This window comes from Capra hircus, chromosome 17 (genome assembly GCF_001704415.2).
Source record: "Capra hircus breed San Clemente chromosome 17, ASM170441v1, whole genome shotgun sequence".
Lineage (NCBI taxonomy): Eukaryota > Metazoa > Chordata > Mammalia > Artiodactyla > Bovidae > Capra > Capra hircus.
In genome coordinates, this window is record NC_030824.1 from 1,901,635 (window position 1) to 1,927,300 (window position 25,666).

Sequence of the window (25,666 nt, forward strand, 5' to 3'; positions counted from 1 at the left end):
ACGTCACGGAGAAGGGGCGGACCCGGACGTGCGTCAGCCTCTCCCCCTCGGCGACAACTCGGTCGGCCGCCGCCATCTTGAGAGCTTGTTGTACTGTTGGTGCGGGAAGGCGCTTTGACGCCGCACCGCTCACCTACACCGAGGCGGACTGGCAGCCCTGAGCGTCGCAGTCATGCCGGCCGGACCCGTGCAGGCGGTGCCCCCGCCGCCGCCCGCGGCCACCGAGCCCAAACAGGTACGGCGAGTTCTGCACCTCCACCGGCCGCTTGAGCAGGCCTGGGCCCTCGCCTCCGACGCGGGCGCTCCTATCTCGTGCAGGAAGGAGCTGCCGTTTAGGAGGATTTGGGGGGACTCCAAGTCCCAGCAGGCAGCGCGCTTCCCGCCTGCCTTCGGGTAGCGGAAGAAGCCTTATTAGTGCCGTGGTTCTCAAACTGAAGTCCGCGGACCAGCAGCAAATGGGATTTGATTAGAAATGCTGATTTCCCACCCCAGATCTTCTAAAATCAGAATTTGCGTTTTTAATAAGATCCCACGGTGATTCATTAACATTTGAGAAGCCCTGTTCTAGCGCATCCTCCGGTCTCGTGTGGTTAATTGGGCCCACCGGCCCCCCGCCTTTGCTCTGGAGTCCCTAATTACCCAGCCTGCAGGGTACATCTTTGAATGTTAACTCTCAGCGTTTGTTTTCTGCTTACCGTAAGCCCGGCACCGTGCCAGGCTACGATATTAGCCAAATGAGTGAAACACAGTTCGTGCTTTATTTAGGGAGCTCAGGGACTAGTGGGGAGACAGATACGAGAGAATACTAGTAAATATCGTCTCAGTCACCACAAATGATACTGTTTCAGACAGCCCTTAAAAAGATTCAGCTAAGGAGGAGAGACGGGGTCAATAATTGCAGAGTGATAATTGCAGGGTATTAGGAATGAGGCAGGAATTCTTTTCTTTTTTAAACGTTAAAACTTTTTATTTTGTGTCGGAATATAGCTGATTATCAGTGTTGTGGTAGGTTTTCAGGTGAAAAGCAAAGGACTCAGCCGTGCATACCCACGCAGTTGCTCTCCCCCACATCCCACGCCCATGCAGGCTACCACATAACTTCGAGTAGGGTTCCTTGTGACAGACGATAAGTCCTTGTTGGTTATCCATTTGGAAACTCCCTAACTGTGCCTCCCCCCGTAACCGTACATTTGCTTTCGAAGTCTGTTAGTCTCCTTTTGTTTTGTAAGTCCGTTTGTGTCATTTCAGTTTGGATTCCACATATAAGGGCGGCCATACGGTGTCTCTCCTTCTTTGTCTGACTTATTTCACTCAGCATGACACTCTCTGAGTCCGTCCATGTTGCTGCAAATGGCATCATTTCATTCTTTTTAGTGGCTGAATAATATTCCATCATATGTATGTACCTCATCTTTATCCATTCGTCTGTCGGCGGATATTTGGCTTGCTTCCATGTCCTGTGCTGTGTGCTGTGCTTATTGCTCAGTTGTGTCTGACTCTTTGCAACCCCATGCACTGTAGTCCGCCAGACTTCTTTGTCCATGGAGATTCTCCACGCAGTACTGAAGTGGGTTGCCGTGCCCTCCTCCAGGGGCCGAACCCAGGTCTTTTGCATTGCAGGTGGATTCTTTACTATCTGAGCCACCAGGGAAGCCCAGGAATACTGGAGTGGGTAGCCTATCCTTTCTCCAGGGGATCTTCCTGACCCAGGAATCAAACTGGGGTCTCCTGCATTGCAGGCGGATTCCTTACCAGCTGAGCTCCCAGGGAAGCCCTTCCACATCTTGGCTGTTTTAAACCGTGGAGGCAGCAATGCTAATCCACGTGGCTTTGATGGGCTAGAGGAGAGCGTAAGGTAGGCGAGGCCCATGGGATGTAAGCTAAGTTGTGTTTAGAAGGATGAGTCAGTTCACCAGGTAGGTGATGGGGCAGGCAAATACCATTCTTTATTCATTCAGCAAATTTATTTATTGAGCTTGTCCTGTCTGTTGACCACTGCAAGTACCTCTGTAACCCTGGCATTTTCCCAGTATTCGTGGAAAAATAAGCCAGGTAAAGCCACCTAAGTGCAGAGATGCCGAGGTCTGAGTCAGACAGTGCTTCTGGTCAAGGGTAAAGAAGGTTAAAGCATGGAGTTGGGAAAGTGGTACTTAAGAGCTGTATTACTGGCGATTTGAACTCTTCTAGCAGGCTTTTGGGAGAAGAGCGGATGTAAGCTGGAGACTGACGTGTTTGTGTTGCAGAAATGGAGATAGACAGTGATGTGGAGAATTGCTCGGAGGAAAGATTGGTCATGTTATTTGAAAGACGTTGAGGACCTGGCCTACCCTGTGGCTGGGGCATGGGGCAGAGGGCATTGGCACGCTGACGTCACGGAAGGGCTGATGTGCAAGCTCTCCCTCTGAACTGATGCGCTGGGATCCTGGTTCTGCCACGGGGGCTTCCTCAGGGAGGGGTCTCCATTTCTCAGCTTGTCATCTGTAGAATGACAGTAGTGTGAATGCTTAACGTCACGGGCCTGTAAGGCTTATAGATGTAATCTGCTTCAGGTGCTCAGACAAGGATGTAGAACCTACTCTGTGCTTCAGAAGTGTTCCTTATCACTGAATGTGGAGGTTGAGGAAAGGAGAGACCCAGGTTTCTGCCCTGGATGACTGGAGGCACGGTTGGCCGTCCATGAGGAGGGTGGTTAGAGATGAAAGTGCCCGGGACCGTGGGCTCTTACAGCTCTGTGGCCACATGAGAGTGACGGGGGGGCATTGGTGTGGGCAGGATGGTGTGGCCTAGAGATGCTGGGGAAGTGGAGGATGTGCTGTCAGTGCCTACCGAGGACAGTGTGAGTCTGAAAAGAGGACAGAATTTGGGGGACGCTCACAATATAGGTCAGGGGGTGAAATGGGAGCCAGGAGGGAGACTTGGGTGGAATGGTGGGCAAGAGAGACAGGTGAGGATAGGGCCCGGGAGGTGAGGCTCTTGTGACGGGGTGGTCACTGGTCTCACGGCCAGATAACCACAGTAGCTGGCCATAGGCTGTCTTTCCTGACTTTGGCAAGAGCCCTTGATAGGAATGGGGATCAGATGGGAGGTGAGGAAGTGGGGGCGACAAGACTGAGGGCACACGGGCTGTTGAGCTACCAGAGGAAGGCAGGGGGAAGGTGGTGGCAGTCAGGAATGTGAGGGCGGCGGAGGAAATTTCTAACATGAGAGGCTTGACCCTTTGTTAGAGGAAGAAGCTGGTGAGGAAAGAGGATTGGAACTTACAGGGCAGTTAACGCTGAGCATTCCAATGGTTTCACAAACCTCTTGAACGTTGAATGGTGGTTTAGACCGTGGAATGGGTGTAGAGGGAAAGGGCATTCAAGGCAGGAGTGGCCAGCAAGGAGTTTCCCATTTCTTTATTCAGCAGACGGTGGTGAAATATCCTGTATTAGGCATATCCAAGGATGTGGGGATACAGACATGGCCTTCTGGATTCTGGTTTCTCAGAATGTGGTCAGATCCATGTCCCATCATTCCCCTGCCCACACATGTGAATCACCTGGACGCTTGGTGAAAATGCAGACTCCCAGTGTCACAGAGATAGTCCAGCGAGTCGGAGCCAGGGAGGCTGCTCTTTTCACTGGTCCCTGGGAGAGTCCTGTGCAGGCCCAGAGCAGTTGAGAGAAATGGTTCTTCTGGAGCAGAGGTTCCTAACTGTAGGAAGTCGTGATGAATTGAACTGGAGAGAGTCTGTGTTCTCAGTAACATCCTAGAGGAGTTTAATTGTGGGCATCCGACACTAAGCCAGAAACTTTAAGGCCTTCCTTTTCCTGTTTTCACAGCCCACAGAAGAAGAAGCATCTTCAAAGGAGGATTCTACCCCTTCCAAGCCCGTGGTGGGTATTATTTACCCTCCTCCGGAGGTCAGGAACATCGTTGACAAGACTGCCAGCTTCGTGGCCAGGTAACGTAGCTGCTCCTGCTCGCGTGCGTCACAGTTTTAGCACAGAACTGAATTCTCACGAGGGTAACACCTGGGTTTTTAGAGTGGCATTATCGGCTTAGGCCTGTCAGCTCATTGGAGACCACAGTGTGTTGTGAGGTTGGCTGTGGGCAGAACTGGCATCTCTAACACGGTCTGGCAGTGGCAGAGGACAGGCCCACCCAGCTCCAGCGTCACCAAGAACCCGTGCTTCCTAACCAGGCCTGAAGAAGTGCCTGGAAGACTGTTCTGTCAGAGATGTGTGTCCGTGTCTGAGCTGCTGGCCTGAGGAAGACAGAACAGGAAGTGGACCGTCTCGTGAGCAAGGACTGCGTTCCCGACCCAGCCGCGGAATGGAATAACATGCCCCTCACAGAGTTACCGCGAGGCTGGAGAGAGGGGCCTGGGTGCAGTCGGTGCATCGTGTGGCTGTCGGCCCAGACGGCATGGAGTCAGCTGGATTTCCTCTTGTCCCTCTCCATTATACTTGAGCACACCCATGCCTCCTCAGATGGAGTCTCCTTGATGGCCACTTGACTCCAAAGGTCAACCATCCCTGGTTTAGGGCATTAACTTTTGAACTGGTTGTCACTGTTTAGAAATGAGATTGCACCGTAAGTCTGGATTTCTGGCTGCTGCTGAATTGGACGGTTGCTTGCATGGAAATGGTAGCCGGCCTCAAGCAGAGCGCTGCCCGCAGTCAGGCCTGTGCTCTCCAGGGAACCACACCTTGACCCCGGGACAGTGTCCCCGTCTAGGAGTGGGCTAGCTTTGGTTAAGGCAAGAACATCATTGAGTAGATGGGTTCTTCTTATTAAATGAAACATAGAAAGAGGTTCCTCTGGTTGACGTCTTTCACTGTGTCAGGCTCCGTATAGATTAACCTTCCACATTTCCAAGGCTTTGATTAACCTGGATACTGGGTTAAAACGGCTCTATGCCTCATTAAACGTTATCAGGCCATGTCTGATTTAGGGCAGCAGGTATTGCGTGCATAACTTTAATATCTCAGAGCAACACTCATTCTTCCCCTTTTCCCCAGATATTCTGAAGACAATAAACAGGAAGAAGGTGTTAGAGGACGAATCGCCAGTCTCACAACCAGAGTCGATTCTCCCAGCTGCTTTCACTTTTTCCTGTTTCCTCCGGGCGTTCTTTTTAGGCTCTTGTACTGGTAGCGGTGCTGTCACACCCTGCCTTTCCCCACCTGCCTGTGCTGTGCGCGTGTTCCCGGGCCGCCCCGGTCTGCTGCACGGCCCCCTCTGGAGAAGACGCACCATGTTGCGCGTAGGCCTTCCTTGGCCTGGCCTGCTGCTCTGTGTCTTCCTTGGAGGTTGTTCCAGCATTTCAGTTTGGCGCGTAAAGCTGGGAGGAAGTCTCTGAGCATTTTCATTCCCTTTTTCAATGTTTTCCTAGAAGAAAACTCTGTGTGGCACATTGCTGGCCTAAAGAGCATTTTTAAAGATTTCTTAAACATTTTGCCAAACAGCTTTCCAGTCATTTTGTGCCAGCCACAGAAATAAGAATTCTTTCCAAGTTCCCTTAATAATAAATCTGTACGTCCGCATCTCTAGATCTTGACTTGGACTCGTGTCTGACTCTTGGTGACCCCCTGGACTGTAGCCCACCAGGCTCCTCTGTCCATGGGATTTTCCAGGCAAGAGTACTGGAGCAGGTTGCCATGCCCTCCTCCAGGGGACCTTCCTGAACCAGGGGTTGAACCCATGGCTCCTGCCCTGTCTCCTACATTGCAGATGGATTCTTTACCACCTTGCCACCTGCAAAGCCCCGATGGCCTTGTAAGCATTTCTGAAATCTGTGAACTTGCTTTCGTTAGTGTTTCAATGAAGGGACAGATCAGCTTCTCAGGCTGGGTTAAAGCATACATGCAGGACCCTCGGCTTTACTTGTGTGGGGTTCACATGTATTGAGTGAGTAAAATTCACCAGCCCAGTGTGGTTCTCAAAAAGGAGTTTTTTCTCTCTAGGTTTGGTCTTCCCTTCCCTGCATTTTCCTGTCAAGAAACTGAAGTGGAAATTACCCTTAAAAAGTCCCACCAGCTGGGTTGAGTCAGACTCATGTTTCTTTTTTCCTGCTGAAATCTGTTCCTTATGTTAGAGAATATAATTCTAAACATAGCAGTTAGCTAATTTAAAGCAACAGAGTAGCTTGGAGTAAGCATGCCTGTCCTCTCGTCATCTTATATTTCGGATTGTTAGCAGATGTGAGGTTATGGCTTAGGAGGCGGTGGTAGAGGAGACAACCAGAGCCCCTTTTTTAGCAGCCCTTTGGGTGGTGGCCTCGTTTAGCCGTATTTAAGTGGACATCGACCTTGTGTGGTTCACATTATTTTAAGGTGGGGGAACCCTTCCTCGAGCATGGAGTTTCAGCTGGACCAGCACACGGTCACACCCAGACCTCGTGGTGTTAGTCACACCGCCGAGCGTGACCAGCACTTGCAGAGGAGCTGGCCGGGGTGTTGATGACGGCGGCTCAGGTGGGGTGCCGCGTTGCCTGCGCCCTGCCTCCTCTTCAGCTGGCCAGGCCAGGGCGTGCAAGTCTGAGGACGGGGGCCAGCCTGGCTGCCCCCGGCCTCTGGAGCCACCCCTTGGTGTGTCCGGGGCGCTCTTGAGAGCAGGGCTCTGGCCAGAGGAGTGAGGGAGGCCCTGAGACATCTCCTGGCTCCCAAGTCACCTCTCCTGTTCATAGCGCAGCCCCTTCCAGCCTTCAGAGCAGCAGGCCCTGGGGTGTTCAGGCCTGTGCGGTTCAATAGACTTTGGCTTCTCGTTCACTAATCAGTTCTCTCAATACTTCAGAGTAGAGAGAGAAGGTGGTATTTAGCCGTATTTTACCATGGGAAATTGGGTCAAAAAGATGTTCAGTAACTTGGTAAGTCAGCAGTGAACCCAAAACTTGAACACGTCCATATCTTGTGTCTTTAAGGTGAGTGCACTTTCTGACTGATACGGGTATTGTGGATGTGTGACACCTTGAAATGTTACTGTTGGGACTCTTTATTAAAAAATCAGGGTTCCCTATACATCATGAGAGGGACGTTTTTCATTCTGAGGGTTTAAAGGCATACACACTGGGGACATAGGGTGCGTGTGGGAAACTCCTCCAGATACAGAGAGACAGGGGCCTCCCTGACGTCACGTCGCTGTCCGGTGAGCGTGCTTTATGCTGCAGCTCGCCCCGGGCCTGGAGAGCAGTGTTTCCTGTATGAGTCCCACCCAGTAGTAAAGGAGATGATTACAGCCAATACTTGTCCAAGGTGTTAAATCCTGTTCACATTGTCTTTTTTTTTTTCCCCATTCCTGCTAGCTAGAGGACGCTATCTCAGTTTAGCGTTAACACACCCTTGATGCCTCCCAAGCACTCAGTCATCCTGCTTTTCGACTAAGAACTGCTTTCAGTCTCAGCAAACTTTGAACTGAACTTGAACCATGCTGCATTGCTCTCATTGTATTGCCTGGTGTGGCTGCCTTTTGTCAGCAAAGCCATAACGACTTTTATTTGAAGTAGTGACATACGCCTTCCTGCCCCTGTTGCCCCCTCCCCCTGCAGCACCCCCACTGCCCACCCCCCCGGAGCCCTCTGCAGTGCAGTGAGTGCATGGGGTCCTAACCCCTAGACGCCAGGGGATTCCCATGCCTTCCTTTTAAAGTACTTTTCTTTGAAGTGAATACATTTTATTAGAAGAGCGATAATGAGATGGTTTTGCAGACGGTGAGACTAGCGGAGGTGCTGCAGGAATGACGGAGGTCTGAGGCCCTGGGGTCGCTGGGGCCTGCATGGGCTGCAGGAGGCGGGGGCGCTGGCCGCTGATGCCAGGAGTCTCAGGGAGGTGACCTGCTGTGCCAGCCAAGGGAGGGGCCCGTTTGAGTGGTAGGTGGTGGCAAGAATGGGACTTGAGTGAGCCGTATTCTGGTCGAAGCACTTGAGAGGGCTGTAGTATCGATGCTTCTCTTTTTTCCCTTTTACTAGAAATGGACCTGAATTTGAAGCGAGGATACGACAGAACGAGATCAACAACCCCAAGTTCAACTTCCTGAACCCCAACGACCCTTACCATGCCTACTACCGGCACAAGGTCAGCGAGTTCAAGGAGGGCAAGGCTCAGGAGCCCTCGGCCGCCATCCCCAAGGTCATGCAGCAGCAGCAGCAGGCCTCCCAGCAACAGCTGCCCCAGAAGGTGGGAACCGGCCCTGTGCCTCGCTGCCCCAGGGGTGAGGGAGGGAGACGATGACCTGCTGTCCACACCCCCCAGCCAACGTGGGTAGAAACGTGAGGCCTCTGTCTGCATCTTACAGAGGTGCGTGCTGAGGCTCTCACAGCAGAGGGTTGCTGACAGTTGGCGTTGGCTGAGGGCCTGTCCAGCTCTGTGTGCAGAGCTTTGGCGGCCTTGTCTGACTGGTGCCTCACAGGGGCTGCGGGAGGAAGCCAGTAAAATGACCCTTTTTTAGACGAGGACTCTGAGGCCCAGGGAAGCACAATTTACCCAGGGCCGCGGAGTCACGACCCTGCAGCCCAGGCTCCCAGTCCCCGCTCCTTGCCTTGGCCGTGGCGTCCGGGCAGTGCCACGGCGTGGCTTGTGGGCCCCTTCTTGCGTGTCCCTCGCTCCTGTCTTGCCTCCCGGGGCCCCTGTGTGTGGCCTGTCCTCATGCCCTCGGAGCACTGGGGGTGGCTCAGGCTATCAGTGAAGACACATTTTGCCTCCTGTGTAGACCTGGACTGGGCCTTTCTCTTTGCTGCCTCCCGAGCCGTGGTGGCAAAGGCTGCCCCTTGTGTGACGGTGGGAAGGAAAGGTTGGAGAAGGTTCTGAGACCGTACATTGCAGCTGATTACTCCTGGTGCCTCAGGCAACCTCAGTTTGCCCCTGTATAGAAAGAATTCACAGTACTTGTGGCCACCTCATTGTTCGTGTGGAGGCCAGAAAGGGAGGTCCTCTGCACACGTGTAGGGCTTCCTACATCCTCTGCCCCTTTGGGTGGGATTTAATAAACCATCCCTGTTGGATCTTCTGCCACCCAGTTTCGGTCCTCAGTTTCAGGGCAGCAGTGGATACGCAGAGAGACACGGTTCTCACTTAGAAAGCCATCAGGAAGTCGAGGCCACACTTGGCCGAGACATCGACGCTCTTTGAGTTGGGCTTCTCTTCCCGCCACGTGCTGGGGCATGCGTGTGATTGACAGAGGAGTAGGGGGCCATGCCATCCTCCGGTGGTGCGTGCGTGCCCCGTCTCTGGAGCCAGTCCACCCCTTGCCTCTCGCCTCACATTCCCTTTGCATCTTAGGTTCAAGCCCAAGTGATACAAGAGACCATTGTGCCCAAAGAGCCCCCTCCCGAGTTTGAGTTCATCGCAGACCCCCCTTCCATCTCAGCCTTCGACCTGGACGTGGTGAAGCTGACGGCTCAGTTTGTGGCCAGGAATGGGCGCCAGTTTCTGACCCAGCTGATGCAGAAAGAGCAGCGCAACTACCAGTTTGACTTCCTGCGCCCGCAGCACAGCCTCTTCAACTACTTCACGAAGCTGGTGGAGCAGTACACCAAGGTGCCTGGGGGGCCGGGGGAGCACACACTGCTGCCAGTGCGCCGTCCACGCCGCCTGCAGGGAGCCCGCTCCTGGGTGGGGCCTTGAACAGTCATTCAGGTCACCAGACCCGAGGGTTATTAGGATTACAGTGTCAATTTTAAGCGGGCCCTGGGTTAACTTCCAGGGCTAGCTGGGTGCTAGCTGGGTAACACCCAGCCCTAGCAGGGTGCTTCCGGGGTGACTCCTGGTCCTTCTCCCGCAGAGCGTGGGTATGGACCTTTAGCACTCTAACCTGAGGGTGCTGATGTGGCTCTGGACTCGGGAATTCCAGGAACAGATGTGGTTCTGGGGAAGGGGGACAAGTAGGGTGGAGCGGGGCTGAGCCGCTTTGCCAGTGAGCGTGGGTACGGTTGGGCTGGTTGGAAAGAGTGGCTCTTTTACATGAGGCCACCATTTGCTGTCTCAGCAAGTAAGCTCTGCGTGCCAGGCCCTGTTCCAAGCTCTGGGTATGCAGCAGTGAATTGAAGACAGAAATCTCTTGTCTTTGTGGAGACTGGTCTAGTGAGGGGGCAACATGCAAGTGCACCGTTAGTGTGTGTCCAGTGGTGATAAACACCATGGATAAAATGCTCCAGAGAAAGCAGGGCGTGGAAGTCCAGGGAGGGGGAACCTGTGGGCTGCAGTCTTCAGCACGGTCGCTGGGGATCCTGGGGGGCGTGTGCAGAAGCGGAAAGGCAGACCCGCCCCGGGGGGCAGTCACTGCATGCTGACGATGTGCGTGGTAATCTGCGGGTGCTTTCGCTTACTCCCTGCGAATCCTCGCAGCCTTTTAAGTTGACAGTGCCACGTTTAAGTGGCGGTGTCACCGTTTTGTAGAAGCGAGCCGAGTCACAGAGGTTAAGGAACTTGCCTAGCGTTGCCCAGCTAAGTGAGGTTGGTCCTGAGATCCCGTGCTCTCCCTTCTCCTCTGCAGGCCACTCTGTCCCGTGTTGTGCTGCACTGACAGTTGCTTTACGTCTTCTGTGTTTCAGATCTTAATTCCACCCAAAGGCTTATTTACCAAACTCAAGAAAGAGGCAGAGAACCCCCGGGAAGTTTTGGACCAGGTAGGCTGACCGTCTTTCTTTCTTCCTTTCTGATCGTCTTGTTCTTTGTGGCTGTGCTGGGTCCCGTCACTTGGTGCGGCTGCCTCTGCTCGTGGTGAGCGGGGGCTGCTCTTTGGTGCGGCGTGGGGGCTGCTCTGTGGTGCGGCGTGGGGGCTTCCCATGTTGCGGAGCACAGGCTCTGGACGCATGGGCTTCAGCAGGTACAGCACATGGGCCCTCCAGCGCTCAGGCTTAGCTGCTCTGAGGCGTGAGGAATCATCCCAGATCAGGGTTCCAACCCACGTGCCCTGCGTTGGCAGGTGTGCCACCAGGGAAGTCCTAAACTGCATTTCTTAGGGCCGGTTACTAATAGCACAGGTCCCAGCGTGTGGGTCCTGCTGTGTGTCTGCAGATGGTCTCTGAATTGACACCTTAGTCGTGGGGGGAAGAAGGGCACTGAGGCTGCAAAGACCAAAGAGACCTGGGTTCCCTGGTCCCTAACTTGCCACTCTCCTCTTCACTTCTCTTGGTCTCCGGTTTTCTTCTCTTGCTAGAAGCCAGCTTTTGAATGCATTCTTGGACGACAATTGCCCAAGTCCGGTTTTGAAGTCCGGTTTTCAGAGTCAGGAGACCAGGCCTGTTGATGCTGGCGGTTCTGGGAGGCTGCTTGAAGCCTTCTGTTGTGCAGGCGGTCAGGCTGCCGCAGCTCCTGTGGGCATGTGGTTGTCACACAGACTTCCTGGGAGGGAGGAGTTTGCTCGCCACCCACCAACTCAAGCAGAAAACTTTGAGGTTCTAACAGAGAGCTGCCTTTGGGGACCAGACAGAGGTCTCTGGCATTCAGATTTTCATCCTGTCCAGACTCTGGGCCTAGCTAAAACCAGATGCAGGTTCCATAGTCTGTTCCAGGAAGTCCCCCTGGTGGGCAGAGCAGCCTCCTGTTCTGAAGGAGACGCTGACTCTGGTGAAGGCCCTGGAGTTGACAGCCCCCTTGGGAGCCAACCCTGATTTCAGCTCAGCATCGCGCCGTTCTCCTCCCTTCAGGTGTGTTACCGCGTGGAGTGGGCCAAGTTCCAGGAGCGTGAGAGGAAGAAGGAAGAGGAGGAGAAGGAGAAGGAGCGGGTCGCCTATGCTCAGATCGACTGGCATGACTTCGTGGTGGTGGAAACAGTGGACTTCCAACCCAACGAGCAAGGTTGATCTATGACTCCTGTTGGCAGAGCCAGGAGCTTGGCGCCATCGTCCTGGGGGAGTGGGCCAAGCTGTTCCCGGGGAGCAGGAGGATCCCGGGGAGCAGGCCAGGCTGTCCCCGGGGAGCGGGAGGATCCCGGTGAGGCTTCTGTCTCCTCCTTGTTTCCAGAGGACTTCGGTCCTCCCGCTGCCCCAGTTACTCACAGTTCAACAGATAGCATTGTGCCCGGCCCTGGGTGGGCCTCTGGGGTTGGGAGAGAGACCAGGCGGCCCCAGCCGTGAGAGCCGACGGCGTGGGGCAGGCCGCCTGACGGGCCTCTGACAGGAGTGTCTGTGGAGCCCTCCCTTGACTCCTGCTCACCCTCTGCCAGGGAACTTCCCCCCGCCTACCACCCCGGAGGAGCTGGGGGCCCGGATCCTCATTCAGGAGCGCTACGAGAAGTTTGGGGAGAGCGAGGAGGTCGAGATGGAGGTCGAGTCCGATGAGGAGGATGAGAAACAGGAGAAGGCGGAGGAGCCTCCGTCCCAGCTGGACCAGGACACCCAAGTACAAGACATGGACGAGGTGCGCTCCTGGGGGTTCTGGGGTGACTCTTCCCTGGAGCCAAGGGCAAAGGGGTGCGCTCCTCCATCAGAGTGAGTGTGCCAGCCCCCTCGTGAACCCTGAGAGCAAGCCTGGGTCCTGAGTAAGGCGCCCCTTTTTCCAGCTCGGGCAGCAAGGATTCCTTTATAGGCGAGGGTCCACGAGCCGCGTCGGCTTGTTTGGTGACCGTCCTCCTCTGCCCAGAGGCCCCGCTCACTATCGCCCCCAGGCTGGCTTTCCTTAGGGAACCCTCTGTCCCGGATACTTGGATGTTTTGACCTAGGTCCAAACGATTAGCAGTTTCCAGAGCTTTTCTGACTGTAGCTTGTGCTTCCTCTGGGTGCCTCTGCCCCTTTGAGCCAGGCCTCCCCACAGGCTGAGAGTCTCCAGAGCCAAGCCGCTTTCCTCCTCTCGGAAAGAATTTGTGTGCAGCCTGAGAAGAAAGGCCCACGTGTCTGTGGGAACTGACTTTTTCTCTCCCTCCCAGCATTGCTCCTTGCGTGGCTCCCACTGAGCGCTGACTCGCCCTCTGTGGCCCTCCCCAGCACGTTAAGTGCCCTTGGCCTCCTGGGACTGCTTGGTGCCAGCTGCTGGAAATGCCTGGGCAGAGTGTCAGCACCACGGCCCCCAGCACTGCCATTCATGCTGTGAGGGAGCTGCTTGGCCTGCTGCCGGCTGGCCCCGGCTGCCCTGGGAGCTTAGCACAGGGATGCTGGCCGGCAGGGGCCTCGGCTGCTTGCCACCCTGCTAGCTGCCAGGCTCCGCTGCAGGGAGGTGGCTTCTCGTTCCTGCCCTGAGTCACACTGCTGCCTTGCTTTTCAGGGTTCAGATGATGAAGAGGAAGGGCAGAAAGTGCCGCCCCCCCCGGAGACGCCCATGCCACCTCCTCTGCCCCCAACTCCAGACCAGGTCATTGTCCGGAAGGACTATGACCCAAAAGGTGGGTTCCATTTTTATGCCTCGTGTCTCTCAGACCTGTGTTTGTTTCCAGGATGGCTGGAGGGGGCTTGTCATAGGCACTGAGAGCCCCTGTGTTGTGGGCCTCATGGCAGGGCGTGGGACTTGGTCATCTGTGGTGCCCTGGCTCAGCGCACAGGGCCTGGGAAAGCATGGCACTGCGTGGGCAGTGGAGGGATGAAGCAGCACCCTCTCAGCCCGGGCTGCCACCCGGGTTCTCACTCGGCCACCTCGGCCGCCTCTCAGCTTCCAAGCCGCTGCCTCCGGCCCCCGCCCCCGACGAGTATCTCGTGTCCCCCATCACTGGGGAGAAGATCCCTGCCAGCAAGATGCAGGAGCACATGCGCATCGGGCTCCTCGACCCCCGGTGGCTGGAGCAACGGGATCGCTCCATCCGTGAGAAGCAGAGTGACGACGAGGTGTACGCGCCAGGTAAGGCGGGGGTTCCCCACTCGGACCACACCCCTCCTTTGACTCAGCCCTAACTCTCTTTGGCCCACTGGGATCTCTTGAGTTAATAGTCAACGTGCTTTAATCAAACGTAGAAAGCTTTGAGGTCACCAAGAGCTTTTGAGGATAGGTGTGGTCTAGGAAGCCACAAAAGAACCGCCGGCTTCCTAGAAACCCTGCAGAGGATTCCTGCAGAGGCGGGCACCCGAGGTGGGTGGCATGTGCCCATCGGCATCCTGGAGCAGGATCTGACTGCAGCCGGGAGGGGTGCTCACTCCCAGGCCGTCTTAGAGTAGAGGCTGTGGCGGCTGGAGGGCGCTGAGCGTCTTGAACCGAGACACACTGGCCCCTTGACTGTGAGGAGCAGCCCTGCAGGGAGGGAGGGACTGTCCCGGAGGCTGGAGGCCCCTCCCAGAGTCCACACTCTCCCCGTTGCCACACTGCTCGTGTGGCCCTGTCCGCTTGGATGCTTTTCGTCAAGTGGGGGTTGGACACACCCCAGTTTCCAGGCGTAGTGGTCATCAATCGGCCTTCCCCAGGCTCAGAGGGCCGGCGCAAGGCCCTGGCACCCACAGACAGCTGTGTCCCATAAGAGCAGCCTCCACCTGCAATGATTGAGCTGCCATCTTGTTGGACGGGCACCGGGTCTAGTTTCCTCTCTGTTCCCTGATTCTATCCAGGTCTGGATATCGAGAGCAGCTTGAAGCAGCTGGCCGAGCGGCGTACGGACATCTTTGGTGTGGAGGAAACAGCCATCGGTAAGAAGATTGGCGAGGAGGAGATCCAGAAGCCGGAAGAGAAGGTGCGGCTCGGTGACTGCCCCCGCCTTCCCTGCCAGCACCCCGCTCACGCTCAGTTCCGGGCACCCTGACCAGTGTGGCCTTGCTTCCCGTGCAGGTGACCTGGGACGGCCACTCTGGCAGCATGGCCCGGACCCAGCAGGCTGCCCAGGCCAACATCACCCTCCAGGAGCAGATTGAGGCCATCCACAAGGCGAAGGGCCTGGTGCCAGAGGATGACACCAAAGAGAAGATCGGCCCGAGCAAGCCCAGCGAGATCCCCCAGCAGCCGCCACCGCCGTCCTCAGCCACCAACATCCCCAGCTCGGCCCCGCCTATTACGTCGGTGCCCCGGCCGCCCGCGGTTAGCCCGCAGCCACCCCGACGGGCCCCTGAAGTTGGGTTCCCTGGGTTGGATGGTGCCAGCCCAGGGCAGTGGTCTCACAAGAGCCCGAGGGCAGAATGGGTCAAGTCGAGAAAAGAACCCTTTAGTTAGAAGTGGGAACCTCCAGCCTGGCCTTCCATTTGTGTGGGAGGGCTGGAACTGGGAGGGAGGCGGGTGGCAAATGTGAGAAGCAGGCTTGGGTCAGGGAGGCCAGGAGGACTGAAGGGGCCTTGGAGGACCGCTGGCCTGAGTCCAGTGGACTGAGTGAAGGGCATCTTCAGTTTCTCTCTCGTGGGTGGAGTCCCAAGTGGCAAGAGTGTCGCTCTGGGTCTCTCTCCGTGTGGTTCTGTCAGAGCCCCATGTGAGGCTGCGCTCTCAGCTCCAGGCTATCCAGCGCCATCCCCAGAGGCTGCAGGGGGTCAGCTGCCGCCTGGTGTGCTCTGGGGTGTAGCCTTGGCTTCCTGTGACCCGTGGGTCCCTTCCGCCCGCAGATGCCGCCTCCCGTCCGCACCACGGTTGTGTCCGCAGTACCCGTCATGCCCCGGCCCCCGATGGCGTCCGTGGTCCGGCTGCCCCCAGGCTCGGTGATCGCCCCCATGCCGCCGATCATCCATGCACCCAGGATCAACGTGGTGCCCATGCCTCCCTCGGCCCCTCCTATCATGGCACCTCGCCCACCACCCATGATTGTGCCGACAGGTCAGTGTCTCATGTCGTTTTCCAGGCCGCTGGGTCGGTGCTACAGGGCAAGCCCTGAGCAGGGCAGTGGCTGAGGGGAGCACCAGCTGTTCCAGCTGTGGCTCCAGCCCAGAGGAGAGCCTTAGCTTAGCTCTGTGAGAGATCCCTGGGGTGCAGGGGCTTGGGCTCCTGGCTCCTGGGGGAGATAGGCTGATAGGGCAGAGTTGGGGTATGTGTGCCCAGTGGGGTCAGGCCTGGACGGGCGCTGAGGCCTGACGATGGATCCTGTGGGCAGCCCCTGCTCCTTCCGTCAGTCCCGCCCTTCCTCCAGCTTCCTGCTACCCAGTCTGGGCAGGTGCCCAGGTCCTCTGCCGGGGAGCTCACTGGCTGCCAGACTCAGCCAGGAGTGGTCTTTCACGCCTCTGACGGGGAGAAGGTGGAAACCTGTGCAGTCTCCCCTCACCGTCAGCCCCCAGGGTCCTGGGCGCCTTCCTCCCACTCATGTGGCTGCTCGCTCCTGCCCTGCAGCTTTTGTGCCCGCCCCGCCTGTGGCACCTGTCCCTGCTCCAGCCCCCATGCCGCCTGTCCACCCCCCGCCTCCCATGGAAGACGAGCCTGCGTCTAAGAAACTGAAGACCGAGGACAGCCTCATGCCCGAGGAGGAGTTTCTGCGCAGAAACAAGGCATGTGACCCAGAGTTGCCCACACTGCAGTGTCCAGACAGGTCGGGGGAACCTTCCCGCCCGTTACACGCCTTGGCCCACCCTGAGCTGCTCCCGTGGTTTTGGCTGCTGGGACCTAGGTCAGCTGCTGGAGGCCCAGGAGGCTTCTGAGGCTTCCAAGTGCCCAGCATGCCTAATATGGGGTCAGCCATCAGCTGTCAGCGGCCCCCCTGGACCCAGCTGCACAGGCAGCCGGACTCCAGTATGAATGGGGCTCAGGACACAGGAGGAAATCCTGGGGACAGTTCTTCGTTTCTTTGTGACCTTTGCCTCCAGTTGCTGCCCTCAGGAGTCTTGTATTGTAGGGATCCTGTTGGGGTACTAGGAACAAGAGCTGGGAACCTCGGCACTTCCGGGGCCTGGGGAAGCTGGCAGGCTCTAGTGAGGAGGCAGAAACAGTCCCAGCCCCACTGCCCCAGGGCATTTGAGCAGATCTTTTTTTTTTTTTTTTTTCATTTCTGACAGTAGTTTCCTTTTCTTGAGTACCTACTCAAGTGCTGGGATAGAACCACACCTTTTACTGAAGGCTCGCAGCCTCACCGGCCCGCAGTTGTGATCAGCTGCTTCACTGAGTTGGGAACCCAGGTCTTCTGACCTCACAGTTCATGTTCTTTCCCCTGTGGTACTTCTTGAGGCTTGCAGAGCACTTGCATGTCCCTTTTTCAGCTCCAGCCTCACCGTTAGGCAGGTTAGGGATCATTCTAAAGAAAGAGATCAGTTCTTGAAAAGGGGAGTGAGTTGCTTGATGTCACAGCTGGTGTCAGTAGTGAATCAGGCCAGAGTCCAGGAGTCCCGATGGGCAAGTGACATTGTCTCGAGGGCCCAGGACTAGAGAGCGTAGCTCCTGGTTGACCCAGGACTTCCCGGGCGTAATGGCCACTCCTGATTTGCAGGGTCCAGTGTCTATCAAAGTCCAGGTGCCCAACATGCAGGATAAGACAGAATGGAAACTGAACGGACAGGTGCTGGTCTTCACCCTCCCCCTCACAGACCAGGTAAGAGTTGCTGCCCCCAACTGGCCTCAGGCGCAGGGCCACCAAGGCCTCGGGGACACTTCCTCCAGCTGACCTTAGTGAGGGGTGACTGACCGCTCCTCCGTCCCACAGGTCTCTGTCATCAAGGTGAAGATTCACGAAGCCACAGGCATGCCAGCAGGGAAACAGAAGCTGCAGTACGAGGTGAGTTGGGTGTCGCCGCCCGTGTCCTCGCTGTTGTCCCAGAAGCTAAGTCATTTGTGGGATCAGGAGTGGGGAGACGTCTGGTTGTGGCCCTGTGAATCCATCCTAGAAGCCATGCTGCTGGCGGCGGGTGCTGGGGCAGGTTAGTCTGACAGGGTGAGTGAGGCTCTGGCAGGGTCACAGCACAGTCTTGTGTGGGGTCTGGATGTCTCAGTGACATCTGGGGACAAGACTTGGGCTGCTCTAGCAGGTTCCTGCCCCGGGGGTGGCGCCACCCCAGCGAGCCTGGCCTCGGGCAGCCCGGCTTTGTGCTGGGACACAGGTGGCGGCCCAGCCACCCTGGCGCTGCCAGATCAGGGGCTGCTGTGTTCGCCCTTTTTGGACTTTGATCCCTACTCCAGGCCTCAGTTTCCTCCTCTGTAAAATGAGGCTCGGAGTAGCTGGCCTCTCAAGATCTTATGATTTGAGAGTCAGCATTCATAGGTTGATCAGGGGCCAGATTCTTGGGCGTGTTTCACTCCCGCCCTGTGCCACTCCTGTTCCTGCCCCTCCTGCCTTCAAGCCCCTGTGTGTGCTAAGAGTGTTGGGAGCTGTGAAGCAGCTCAGTGTGCTCACACTGCCCCGGGCTGAGGCATTCCTTCTATTTCCTAGGGCATTTTCATCAAGGATTCCAACTCGCTGGCTTACTACAACATGGCCAACGGTGCCGTCATCCACCTGGCGCTCAAGGAGAGAGGCGGGAGGAAGAAGTAGGAGAAACCTGCTGTCAGGTCCTGCCACTGCGGCTCTGCCTCTCCTGCCCCCCACCCCCTGGCCCCGAGCCAGGAGACCCTGACTTGCACATTTGTGTCCCTCTTACTTACTAAGTTTGGAAATTCAAATTGGCTGACAGAGTTCCCCACCCCCATCCCCCAATGTTGATCGCAGAGGGCTTTCTCAGGCTCTCTCCTCCCCAGTGGTCCCTGGAATCCCTCTGTGCTCTGGTCTTGGTTTGAGGGCATTCACTTCTTCAGGCAGCCTGTTAGGAAACGTGAAACCAGCGATGTCCTGTAGGATGTGACCACAGTGCCAAGTGGCTCATAGATGTGGCTGTCGTCATCGTCGATCATTTTGTATTTTGCCGTGGGCTAATAAACCTCTCCAACCCCTCTTGTGAAATCAGTGGCATGAGACTTGTCTCCCGGCCGCCCGTGCCCTGTCTGGACCTAGGAGTACGGCACGCTGCCCGTGGCTCCTCTTCTGCTCTGAGAAATGCTGGGCTTCTAACTGAATTCTTGCCTCCATCGAGTTTTCCATGACTCTTTCTTAGGTATGTTTTTATTGCCCTTTTGAAACACACGGATCTTCAAAAGGCATAGCCCTGTGCGTATAACAGACTAACACGGAACACCTTCAACATGCCAGGACCCCAGAACAGAGCACTGGGCTGCAGTTCCTGGGTCAGTGGGCAGCACGCAGATGAGACCAGAGGGTGGTGGTTTCCCAGGCCAGGACTCACTCGTCACCTGATAAGTGACCTTGAGCAAGTGGCTTATGCGGAGTGAGCACAAGTATATGATAAGATTTTTTTTTTTCCCAAAAAATGTGTTTATTTTAAAACTACTTCATTGTTCTGAGGCCATGAACCGTTTTTGTTAAACTTTATAAAATTATCCAACTACTCCTTACTGTTTCAAGCACTTGATCAATTTTAATCAGGGAAGTGCTGTGTGGCTTGCAGGACCCTGGCTCCTGGCCAGGGATTGAACCAGGGCCAAGGCAGTGAGAGCCCAGAACCCTAACCACCAGGCCACCCAGGGAGCTCCCCGAATCATGTGATCCTGATGTGGGCGTTCCTGATGTGTTTTACACGTGAATGAACTGGACACAGAGGCTGAATCACATGCCCGCTGTCGCACAGTGAGACGATAAAAAGAGAATGTGTGCAAAACACGTGCCACAGCCCTCACCCCTGTGAGGCCAGGCTCAGGCGGGTATTCCCGAAGCTGTGCTGTCACAGGGAGGCAGGCGCTGCTGTGCGTGGGTGTTCCCAGGGAGGAAGGTGAGAGCCTGTTGACAACCATTTCCTGCTTTTAGGCCTCATGTTGATTTCGTTCTGAAGATCTCGTGTCTTCCCCCCGAGAGTTCCCAGTGCCTTTCCCTCTCAGTGCCTCCATTCCATCCTGAGAAGGCGTTTCCCAGGCCCAGAGGGGTGAGGGCATCCCCGAAGTCCCAGAGTCCTAGTCACCATTCCCTCTGCTGCCTCGCCACGCTGTTTCCAGCTCTAGACCTTGGGCTCAAGTGGCCCTTCGACAGTGCCTGTTACGTGGCTCCATTACAAACTGCTCACGTTTGTAACTTGGTCAGTGGGATGTTATTCCTCACTCTTGACATTTGCTTCCCACCTGGTAGCTAGAAATTTCCCCCAGGGGCCAGGACTGAAATGTGGCTTCCTGAAGCTCCAAGGTTTGGGTGCCAGAAGTAAGCCAGCTGTTGGTTGCTTCTCCATGACCAACGCCAGAAATCCCCCTGGACAGTCCCTGGGTCTTATTCCAGGAGGGAAGGGGGTTAGTAGAGCTGGGGGAGTCCCACACTCCAAGCTCTCCTCTCTTCCCAGTATGGCTCTGGGACCAGCCTCTCCACAGACGGGCAGATCTCACAGGCCTTCCGTGACTGAGGCTGCGCCTGGATGTTTGGAATGCTGCTGGTGGAGTGTCAGTGAATGGGTCCTTTGAGCCGCCCTCCAGGGCCCGATCTCAGCTTCCCGGAGCTCCTGAATGAACATCTGTTCTGGCTCACTCAGTCGCAGAAGGCCCATTGACCAGGCGGCCCTGTGGTCGCCAGTGGCCGCAGGCCCAGCGTGGAGCCCAGCTCTGCACTTCTTGTGTAGAGCTGCAGCGTGTAGGCAGCCCCTTGCTTGCACAGCTTTTCTGACCTCACTTGCATTCCTCTGGGGACTATCTGGCCCATTTTCTAGATAGGATGGATACCCCGAGGCCAGCAAGGGCTCTGGAAGGCTAAAGCTGCTCTTGTGTTCCTGGTGGCCATAGCATCCGCACACCTTGCCGGACTGTGAAATGGGGAGACATGCTCCTGCTGTGAGATTTCTGGGAAAACAGCCTGGCGCGGTGCTTTCAGCCTCACTGATTTTGAAGACTTGCAAGAAGAGGGTTCTATGAGTAGTAAGACACTAAGGAATTTCAGTTCCACTAGCTGCTTGAAATGAAAACCATGTAGCCCATTGGAGGCCACTAATGATTAGACCCATTTCACGTTCTAAAACTATGTATTAAGAGAATGTGTACAAAAATTAGAATACTTGAAATATGCAGTACACTGTAATTACAGCCATCCTTATAGGTAATATTTCATTTATTCCTATAATGAAGAAATCAAAAAGGCAAAAAAAATACAATATAGCTCATTTAAAAGTCCATGAATTAGTATGTAAGATTTTAAAAAGTTTACTTTAAAATAAAAGTGAAATGTAAGTTCTTAAGATTATTAACTATCTGATATGGGGATTTGATCTTAACTGTGTATGTTGTTTTATTTTTAAAATACATGTAAGTGAACAATTCTGATACCCGAGTCATACAATCCATGATGCACGACAGGACACACTCTTATTCCTTATCGTAGTGTAGAGAAGTTACTCAGTTCAGTTCAGTTCCGTCACTGACTCGTGTCTGACTCTGCGACCCCATGGACTGCAGCATTGGAAAAGAGAGGACACTGCTGTTGTCTTAGGCTGAGGTCAACTAAACAAGTTGGTGCTCCCTATCTCTGAGCTGTGGCGATGATTAAATTAGAGAGACCTGTGTCCTAGTACAGAATGAAGGAATACAGTCAGTCAATTCAGTTGCTCAGTCGTGTCTGACTCTGCAACCCTGTGGATTGCAGCACGCCAGGCTTCCCTGTCCATCACCAACTCCTGGAGCTTGCTCAGACTCATCCATTGAGTCAGTGATGCCATCCAACCATCTCCTCTGTCGTCCCCTTCTGCCTTCAATCTTTCTCAGCTTCAGGGTCTTTAAGGAGTCAGTTCTTCACATCAGGTGGCCAAAGTATTGGAGCTTCTGCTTCAGCATCAGTCCTTCCAATTAATATTCAGGATTGATTTCCTTTAGGATTGACTGGTTTGATCTTGCAGTCCAAGGGACTCTCAAGAGTCTTCTCCAACACCAGAGTGCAAAGGCATCAGTTCTTCATTGCTCAGCCTTCTTTATGGTCCAACCCTCACATCCATACATGATTACTGGAAAAACCATATCTTTGACTGCTGCTACTGCTAAGTCGCTTCAGTCATGTCCGACTCTGTGCGACCCCATAGACGGCAGCCCACCCGGCTCTCCAGTCCCTGGGATTCTCCAGGCAAGAATACTGGAGTGGGTTGCCATTTCCTTCTCCAACACATGAAAGTGAAAGTGAAGTCGTTTCCGACTCCTAGCGATCCCATGGACTGCAGCCTACCAGGCTCCTCCATCCATGGGACCTTCCTGGCAAGAGTACTGGAGTGGGTTGCCGTTGACTAGACGGATCTTTATTGGCAAAGTAATGTCTCTGCTTTTTAATATGTTGGTCATAGCTTTTCTTCCAGGGAGCAAGTGTCTTAATTTCATGGCCGAAGTCACCATCTACAGTGATTTTGGAGTCCAAGAAAATAGTCTCACTATTTCCATCGTTTCCCCATCTATTTGCTATGAAGTGTTGGGACCAGATGTCATGATCTTAGTTTTTTGAATGTTGAGTTTTAAGCTAGCTTTTTCATTCTCCTCTTTCACTTTCATTAAGAGGCTCTTTAGTTCCCTCTTTGCTTTCTGCCATAAGGGTGGTGTCACCTGTGTATCTGAGGTTATTGATATTTCTCCCAGCAAACTTGATTCCAGCTTGTGCTTCATCCAGCCCGGCATTTCGCATGATGTACTCTGCATATAAGTTAAATAAGCAGGGTGACAATATACAGCCTTGTCGTACTCCTTTCCCACCGTTAAACAGAAGCTACCAGAAGAGTCATCCACTGGATGGATGGATGGATGGAGGAAGCATGTGTGCCGGGGTCCAGCCCCGGTGGATCCAGGGAATTCGAAGGGTGGACGGCGTTGGCGTGGAAAGACTTGTTTGTTTATTAATGTAAGATTAGATTAAGAAACTATAGTGTAGTAAGAAGATTAAGTGGAGGAAGAGGGCTGAATAGCTTGGTTTACGCAGAAGGCCAATAAAATTCCAGACAAGGAATTTGCACCATCTACGTTGGGCCACCGGCGCCCGCTTGAATATCTAAGGGTGCCTCGCCTTAAGCTCCCTTTCGTGCGGGTCTCAACAGCCAGGGCAAGTAAGTACACCTGGCGAGCCTCCGCGCCCCAGGTGGAGATTCAGCCTGAAGTTAAAGTAAAGAGCAGAGAGAAGGAAAGGGAGAGAAGAAGAAAGAGAGAAAAAGACATGGGGGGAGCCAGAGTCCCAAGAAACCAGGCCGAGAGACCTAGTTCGAGAAACTGGTTCGAGAAACTGGTCCCCGAAACTGTCCCCCGGCCCCTGGCCCCCTCCTTTATTGTTCAGAAGGCCTTTTATACTTTTGATAAAATATGGCGATCAATGGATAACACAAAATTATGTAGCGTTCGCAGCCCAGACTCTTTCTATACATCATTTTGTATACAAAAGGTCTCAGGTGATTTACATTATCTTCTGGTCAAGAGGCTTGTTAACACTTTTTGGCTCTCTTCCTTAATGAATGTTAATTTTGTTTCCCCTGAAGTGTTTTTCTTTAATCTGCATCTCCTTAAAGCATTAAAGTTACATCTCTATAGAACAAAGGTGCAGTGGGATATAACAAAGAAGGTACTTAACTCAAAGATCTAATGTTGCTAATACCAGGTCCACTACTTGTATTTCTATATACCAACTATATCTAAAAATAAAGGATATGAAAATTTGGCAGCAAGCATTGACTCAACAAATGAAACCTTTAATCAGTCCTATTCTAGTGATTTTGACTCCTCGGAAGCCCCTACATTCCTAGGATGTTTTAAGCTTCCTGTGCCTCCTGCGGTCAGGAGGCCTCAAACAATCACATGCGCAGCTGTAAGAGTCCTGCAGGCAGGCTAGAAAGCCATCAGAGGGGTTTTTGGATTGAAACACTCTTTCAAATGCAGAAGACTAAAGCCCTGAATTGACTTTTTCCAGAAAATGTCGGAAGAGTGGAAAAGCAGAGCACAAAAGCAGGCAGATTTTTGTTGGGGTACATGCTTAGGAATTTCCAGAGGGGTCCCTGAAGTCTGAGCACGCCTTGCGTATGTCAGCTTCCTTCCTCATGACCTTGTCACGGGCGGGATTCCTCACACTGGCTCCCAGCACATGTGAGCCTGGAGCTGCTACCATGAGGAGTTCTAGCTTGAGGATGAAGTGACCAGAGGAAGGAGGACAAAGAGAAAAGGGGGAAACAAGGCTGACATTCTTGGTGACAACCTTTGAATCAAACTGCTCCTGAAGCTTATATACAAAAAAGTGAATGTTTTTAAGCTGTGGGACCTACTAACTGCACTTTTATGCTAACCCCATTTCTATTGTCTGCCAAAACAGTCTTAACTGTTATCCTCAGTGTAGGGGTAAAGAGCCTCTTGATGAAAGGGGAAGAGAAGAGTGGAAAAGTTGGCTTAAAACTCAACATTCAGAAAAGTAAGATCATGGCATCCAGTCCCATCACTTCATGGCAAATAGATGGGGAAACAATGGAAAGAGTGAGAGACTTTATTAACTAAAAAGCTATGGTTTTTCCAGTAGTCATGTATGGATGTGAGAGCTGGACTATGAAGAAAGCTGAGCGCTGAAAGAATTGATGCTTTTGAACTGTGGTGTTGGAGAACACTTGAGAGTCCCTTGGACTGCAAGGAGATCCAACCAGTCCATCCTAAAGAAAATCACTCCTGAATATTCACTGGAAGGACTGATGCTGAAGCTGAAACTCCCAATACTTTGACCACCTGATGCAAAGAACTGATTTATTGGAAAAGTCCCTGATGCTGGGAAAGATCGAAGGCAGGAGGAGAAGGGGACAACAGAGGGTGAAACTGTTGGATGGCATCACCAACTCTATGGACATGAGTTTGAGTAAGCTCCCGGAGTTGGTGATGGACAGGGAAACCTGGCGTGCTGCAGTCCATGGGTTGCAAAGAGTCGGCAAGAGTCGGCTGAGCAACTGAACTGAACCGAAGGGATAAAGAGGTTTTATAGTTTGTTTGCTCTTCATAGGCTCCTGGGCACCAGCTATCTACTTTACAAACGTCAGCTCTGCTCTCATTATAAAGACTATGGTATCTGGACATCTGTTTGCTCCTGGCGAACACTGACATTTCCTGAGCATATTCCAGGATCCAGGTCAGGGTGCTGATTGGAGGACTGTGTCAGGGCCTCATACACTCCTACTTATGATGCCAGTAAGATGAGACTCGTAGGTTTTCAACACATTCCGGTAGGCCTGGCCATGCACCTCTTATCCTTTAAAGAATACTGCAGCTTGTCTACCAGGGTATTTCACAATCTTGCCAAAGGCCGCCTATTTTGTGCTCCAGTGAACCACGTGATTGTGCAGGGCATTCCTTTGAACCATCCATTCATTCACTTCTGCTTTCTTACTCCACTCAACTACACCGTCTTCTGAACCTGCTTCCCTTTCAGGGCCTTTTTGCTCGCTGCACACTGTTCTCCCAGAGCACTGCAGAGAGACTTCCTCATTTCCTTCTGCCTCCACTTCTCCCCAGCCCTCCCCCAGAGTTACTAGAGTAACATCAGATAAGTTAGAGCTCTGGAGTCGGAAGTAAAGAACTGTAACATTTACTTATTATCTACTGTATGCTGAAGGCTTCAGAGATGGTCCACCAACTCTTCACCAATAATGACTGACATTCCTATTTTTTAGAAGAGGAAAGCTGAGCAATTTTTTTTTTTTTTTTTAAATTTTGGCCACAATGCAGGGCATGTGGGATCTCAGTTCCCTGACCAGGGATCGAACCCACCCGCCTCCTGCAATGGAAGTTCAGTCTTATCCACTGGACCACCAGCCAAGTCCCAAGCTAAGCAATTTTGCATGAGAACATCCAGTTACCAAGGGGCACAGCCATGAAGCGAAGTCTCCCAAGCCAAAAATTAGGAAAACTCCCCTGCTGCAGCCACAGACTGTGGT

At 53.8% G+C, this 25,666-nt stretch overlaps 1 protein-coding gene across 1 annotated transcript; it reads left to right on the plus strand.

Moving 5' to 3' along the window:
- SF3A1 (splicing factor 3a subunit 1) lies at window positions 24–18,663 on the plus strand. Its single transcript, XM_018060984.1, has 16 exons — window positions 24–235; window positions 3,822–3,943; window positions 7,949–8,156; window positions 9,258–9,515; window positions 10,529–10,603; window positions 11,627–11,777; window positions 12,145–12,338; window positions 13,179–13,296; window positions 13,560–13,745; window positions 14,444–14,565; window positions 14,661–14,906; window positions 15,419–15,626; window positions 16,134–16,288; window positions 17,221–17,322; window positions 17,434–17,505; window positions 18,157–18,663. The coding sequence occupies exons 1-16, from the start codon at window positions 173–175 to the stop codon at window positions 18,256–18,258; spliced, it is 2,382 nt and encodes a 793-aa protein (XP_017916473.1). The 5' UTR covers window positions 24–172; the 3' UTR covers window positions 18,259–18,663.